Genomic DNA, 6,000 nt, shown 5'->3' on the forward strand with positions numbered 1-6,000 from the left:
TTCTATGTTTCTATGAATCGGCTCCCCCTGGAGATTCGCGCTGCCCCCCCCCCCTCCTCGCCTTCTGCAAGAGTCTTAAGACTCATCACCAGGCTTGGGGCGATTAGATCTTAGACGAATGTCATGTGTGATTGTTGCTGGAATGGGTACGGTTAGTTTTAATTAAATTGGGGTTTTTATATTAGCTTATTTAGTTTAATTAATTGGATTTAACTCTTGTATATCATTGTTTCTTTTATATGTTGTAAGCTGCCCTGAGTCCTCGGAGAGGGGCGGCATATAAATCCAATAGACAGACAGAGTGAGTGAGTGAGTGATGTTGAGATGGGATGTTGCTCTCCTGCTGATGCTGTGAGGGAGGGAGAGACGACTCAGGCGGAGTTGGAGGGGAGCAAGAGGAGCCCGACCTGACTGCACCCTTTGCCCCCCCCCCCCCCCGCAGGAGAAGGGGACAAGCCACAATCTGCTCTCCGCGTCGCGTTCTGCCTTCACCCGGCTCAACCAGCTGGCCCACCAGTTGGCCTTCGACTCCGTCTTCCTTCGCATCAAGCAGCAGCTCCTCTTGGTGGCCAAGATGGAGGTGAGCGGCCGGGCGGGTGTGGAGGGGGAGGTTTCCCCACAGAGTCCCTGAACAAGGACCGGGGAGAGGAAAGAGGGAAGGTCACTCTGCGTGACAAGTCAGGCTCTGCCTCTCTGCTCGTCCTTGGCGGGCTACAAAAATGGTGGAAGATCTTAAGCATCAAACTGATCAGGAAAGACTCCATGAACTCCATCTGTATAGTCTGGAGGACAGAAGGGAAAGAGGGGACATGATCGAAACATTTAAATATGTGAAAGGGCTAAAGGGAAGTGTTTTTAATAGGAAAGTGAACCCAAGAACAAGGGTGAGTTGGGGGAAAGATCAGAAGCAACGTGAGAAAATATTATTTTACTGAAAGAGTAGTAGATGCTTGGAACAAACTTCCAGCAGACGTGGTTGGTCAATCCACAGTCACTGAATTTAAACATGACTGGGATAAACATAGATCCATCCTAAGATCAAATACAGGAAATAGTATCAGGGCAGACTAGATGGACCAGGAGGTCTTTTTCTGCCGTCAATCTTCTATGTTTCTATGTTTGACTCAGAGCTGGAGCGCAAGTGGTGCCGGCGAGATCCTCACCGATGACCTGCCCAACTTCAGCCTGACGCCCCTGGAGTACATCAGCAATGTAGGTGGAGGGTTTGCCCAGGAAGGGCAGGTGCTGCTGGGGGTCCTTCTTTTGCCTCTGGTTCTCCAGCTGTTCTCAGGCAAGGCTGACAGAGGCCTGATTTGGCAGCTGCTCTTCAGCACCAAGGAGAGGGCGATTTGCATAACTGGGCAGCCTGGAAGAGGCGTGGGCTTCCGGGGTCCCTGAGTTGTGGCCCCTGGGGTGGGTCCTGATGGATTCCTTTGCAGAACCAAGGCAGAGAGGCCTCGATGGATGAGGCAGCTCACGATCTGGGAGGTTTGAGCTACCAAAAGTCCCCCCCAAGGCCGAGGGGACAGGAGAAATCTGGGGGACCCATGGAGGCCGCAAGAGGCTCGGCTCTGCCCCTCTCTTGGGCCCTGGAGAAGAATGCGCTGGTCACATCTGGAGAAACGGAGGAGGGAATCGGCAGGGCTTACGAGACCCCCGTTCCCTGCAGGGAAAGACTGGGGCTGCCTGACCCCTTGCTCTCCTCCCCTCCCTTCCCTCCCTAGATCGGCCAGTACATCATGTCCCTCCCTCTTCACCTGGAGCCCTTCGTGACCCAGGAAGACGTAGCGCTGGAACTCGCCCTGCATGCTGGGAAGCTGCCCTTTCCTCCAGAGCCAGGTGAAGGGGAGGGGGCTTTTGCCCAGAGAGGCAGTGGCCGGGAGGATCACGTGGGCAGCACCCAGAGGTGGGCCGCTAAGGTGGGACGGTGAGGTGTGCTCACCCCTGGGGCTCTGAGTGCTAGCGGAGTCCAGCGCAACTCTGCTACTGCACCTGGGCAGGTGGCAAAATCGCGCGCAGAGACGCAGGTACACCCATGGCCCAGGCTTTTTAATATTAGATTTGTATTATAATGTATTGTTGTTGTGAGCCGCCCCGAGTCTTCGGAGAGGGGAGGCATACAAAACTAATAAATAATAATAATAATAATAACAACAACAACAACCAGACATTGTGATCATGGAGAAAAAGAAAGTATGGATCATCGACATCGCAATCCCAGGAGACAGCAGAATTGAGGAGAAGCAGCTAGAGAAATTAGTGAAATACGAAGATCTAAAAATCGAGCTGCAACGACTCTGGCATAAGCCCGTGAAAGTGGTCCCAGTGGTACTTGGCACGCTGGGCGCAGTGCCAAAGGATCTCAGTGGACATTTGAAAACCATCGGAATTGACAAAATCTCCATCTGTCAATTGCAAAAGGCTGCTTTACTGGGATTGGCAAACGTAATTCGCCACTACATCACGCAGTCCTAGGTGCTTGGGAAGCGCCCGACTGGTGATGACATACGAAATCCAGCATAGTGATCTCGTTTGCTGTGTTGTACTGACATAATAATAATAATAATAATAATAATAATAATAATAATAATAATAATAATAATAATAGTTGTTGTTATTATTATTGTTCTTATTGTTGTTGTTGTTGTTGTTGTTGTTGTTATTATTATTATTATTATTATTATTATTATTATTATTATTATTATTATTCCTTTGTGTAGAGGGGGTCCTTGAATTATAAAGCCAATTAGGACTTGGATTTCGGTCATTGAGCAAAGTGGGAGTTAAGTGAGATACCCAAATGGCTGCTTGTCTCAGTGACCACTATCCTGGCATTTGGTGATCTCCTGGGTCCTTTAGCCAACGGAGTCCCAGGTAAGGAGTGTCTCGAGGCCTCAGGTAGCTCAGAGATTTCAGCCCCTGCCCCTCTCCTGACCACCCCCCCAGGGCATGCTGGACATTTCCTGCTGCTCCCCCGTTGGGTTTTGGCTTCCTCCCATTTCTGGGCCGGCTGAAGGTCTTGCCTGCAGGAGGAGATGGGCTCGGCTCCTTGGGTGGTGGGTGCAGCAACGGAGCTGAGTTCTCCATCCTATAATACCGGGAGTGAGGATGGCAGTGGGGAGTTTTGCAACAGCCTGGAGGGTCGGAAGGTTGCAGAGCAGGGGTCTCCAACCTTGGCAGCTTTAAGCCTGGTGGACTTCAACTCCCAGAATTCCCCTGCCAGCAAAGCCATGGGCGCACCTGTGTGTCCGCACGCGATTTTGCTACCTGCCCAGGTGCAGTAGCACAATTGCGCTGGACTCCGCTAGCACTCAGAGCACCGGGGGCAAGCACGCATCACCGTCCCACCTTAGCGGCCCAACTCTGGCAGCGACACAATTTACCTCTGGTGGAATAAGCGTCCTGCAGCTGCTTGGCATCCGTTAAGGGCTCTTCTTCCTTCTCCCAGGCGATGAGGTTCCCGAGCTGGACAACATGGCGGACTATTGGCTGGGTGCTCTGGCCAGGGCCACCATGCAGACGTATTGCGAAGTCATCCTGCAGATCCCTGAGCTCACCCCACACTCCGCCAAGCAGCTGACCACGGATATTGGTGAGGAAGGAGGAGGCTTGGGGGGAGAGAGACCCAGGTTAGGCCCTGTGTGTGGGCGGGATTCAGAACCCAGAACCCAGATTCCAGCATCCTGGCCATTGGGCCGCCCGGTTTCCAGGGGAAAGGCAGCTGACCGGCTCATTGGTCCCATGGTTAGGGGGCTCTTTCTGGCTGACCTGCCCCCCCGGATCTCAAATCTAATAGTGTGAGATTACCGTAGTTTCTGCTCCGGTAATCTCACACTACTAACCAGAGCATACAAAACTTTCGCCAGACCAATCCTTGAATACAGCTCATTTGTTTGGAACCCACACTGCATTTCGGACATAAACACTCTAGAAAATGTCCAGAGATACTTCACGAGAAGAGCCCTCCACTCGCAATGGAATACCCTACACAACTGGACTTACAGTCATAGGTTTAGAAAGCTTAGAACTACGTTGCTTTAAACACAACCTAAGCATAGCCCATAAAATCATCTGCTACAACGTCCTTTCTGTCAACGACTACTTCCGCTTCAACCACAGCAACACACGAGCTCACAACAGACACAAACTTAAAGGAAACTGCTCTAAACTCGACTGCAGGAAATACAACTTTTGTAACCAAATAGTTGATGCGTGGAACTCACTACCAGACTCTGTAGTTTCATCACCTAACCCCCAAAACTTCACCCTTAAACTATCCACTGTTGACCTTTCCCAATTCCTAAGAGGTCAGTAAGGGGCGTACATAAATGCACCAGTGTGCCTTCCATCCCCTGCCCTAATGTTTCTCTCTTACTAGTATCATTTGTATAAATATATCTTTGTATATCGCCAATACGTACTTGACAAAATAAATAAATAAAAGAAAATAAATAAATAAAATCCAAGAACGGCATTTAAAAAACCCCTTTGAGTCCTTAAGAATCTTCTTGTAGCCCACCCCGCCCTTTCAAGCTTCAGCCCCATCTGCTGGGGGGGCGGGGGGCGCTCTGGCTGCTGTCCTGGAAATGCCCCCCCCCCCAACTTCTTGGTGATTTGAGATCTGAGATGCTTCTCGTCTCTCTTGCAGATTACTTAACCAACGTGATGGACGCTTTGGGCCTCCAGCCTTCTAAGACCCTGCAGAACACAGGGAGCCTCCTGAAGACCAAGCCGGAAGATTACAAGCAGGCGGCCAGAAGTTTTCCCCGCCGCCTGGCTAGTAAAATTGCCGCCATGCGGGCCCTGGATTATTGAGCGGTTGGTTTCTTGGCTCAAGAAGGCCTCCCCCCCCCATTGCTGCACCTGGCCAGAGATAACACTGTCAGGGCCCCGAGGGGTGCCTGGTGTACCCCTCAATGGTAGAGGGAGGGAGGAGGACTGAGAAAACACGAGTATGTTCAGACAAGTTTTGTAAATACTCAATAAATCTCTCTAAACAAGGTGCCTCTTCCCGATAGAAACATAGAAGATGACAGCAGAAAAAGACCTCAAGTCTGCCCTGATACTATTTCCTGTATTTTATCTTAGGATGGATCTATGTTTATCCCAGGCACGTTGAAATTCAGTTGCTGTGGATTTACCAACAATGTCTGCTGGAAGTTTGTTCCAAGCATCTACTACTCTTTCAGTCAAATAACATTTTTTTCACGTTGCTTCTGATCTTTCCCCCAACTGACCTCAGATTGTGCCCCCTTGTTCTCGTGTTCACTTTTCTATTAAAAACACTTCCCTCCTGAACCTTATTTCACCCTTTAACCTATTTAAATGTTTCAATCATGTCCCCCCTTTCTTGATAGCTGGTCCAAGGACGCTTCTGCAGTCAACCTGGCCCTCCTGCTGGAATCAGGCCCCAGGGCAGGAGAGTCCCGACTGGGGCAGCCTCAGAATTGGGGTCCAACCAGGATCCCATGGAAGTCAACCGGGTCGGCTAAGCAGAATGGCCGGACTGAGGAATGGTGGTGGGGAAGGAGGCCTAGTTGTTTCTCTGCTTCTTGTCTTCTCCTGGGGACCGGCTGGTCTCAGAGCACGAGGTCACCGGGGCCCCTCAGAGAAGGGCCCCTTGCTCAAGGGCAAATGCATTTCAACCTAAACAAGTGCAAAGTTATGCATATCGGGGCAAAGAACCCCAATTATACCTACCAACTGATGGGGACCAAGCTTTCTGAGATAACCCAAGAAGGGGAACTTGGGGTTTTGGAGGACTGCTCAATGAAGATGTCAACCCAGTGCACAGCAGCAGTAAAAATAGCAAACTCCATGCTTGGCACCATTAGGAAGGGAATAGAAAATAAGTCAGTAAGTGTTGTTTTGCCTCTGTACAAATCGATGGTGAGGCCACACTTGGAGTCCTGTGTACAGTTCTGGTCACCGCACTTCAAGAAGGATATAATGGAACTGGAAAAGGTGCAAAAAAGGGCAATAGATATGATCAAGGAAATG

General features: G+C 50.3%; 1 protein-coding gene across 2 annotated transcripts in view; it reads left to right on the plus strand.

Moving 5' to 3' along the window:
• COG7 (component of oligomeric golgi complex 7) overlaps positions 1 to 5,000 on the plus strand; it is a 47,863-nt gene extending 42,863 nt beyond the window's left edge. For both annotated transcript variants that reach the window (XM_070760911.1, XM_070760912.1), the window contains exons 14-18: positions 443 to 580; positions 1,129 to 1,212; positions 1,725 to 1,839; positions 3,449 to 3,592; positions 4,649 to 5,000. In XM_070760911.1, the coding sequence (XP_070617012.1) occupies positions 443 to 580; positions 1,129 to 1,212; positions 1,725 to 1,839; positions 3,449 to 3,592; positions 4,649 to 4,815 (648 nt within the window). In that variant the 3' untranslated portion in view covers positions 4,816 to 5,000. The remainder of the gene's footprint in view (positions 1 to 442; positions 581 to 1,128; positions 1,213 to 1,724; positions 1,840 to 3,448; positions 3,593 to 4,648) is intronic.
• Positions 5,001 to 6,000: the final 1,000 nt, after the last annotated feature.

The sequence above is a fragment of the Erythrolamprus reginae genome, chromosome 9 (genome assembly GCF_031021105.1).
Source record: "Erythrolamprus reginae isolate rEryReg1 chromosome 9, rEryReg1.hap1, whole genome shotgun sequence".
Taxonomy (NCBI): Eukaryota; Metazoa; Chordata; class Lepidosauria; order Squamata; family Dipsadidae; genus Erythrolamprus; species Erythrolamprus reginae.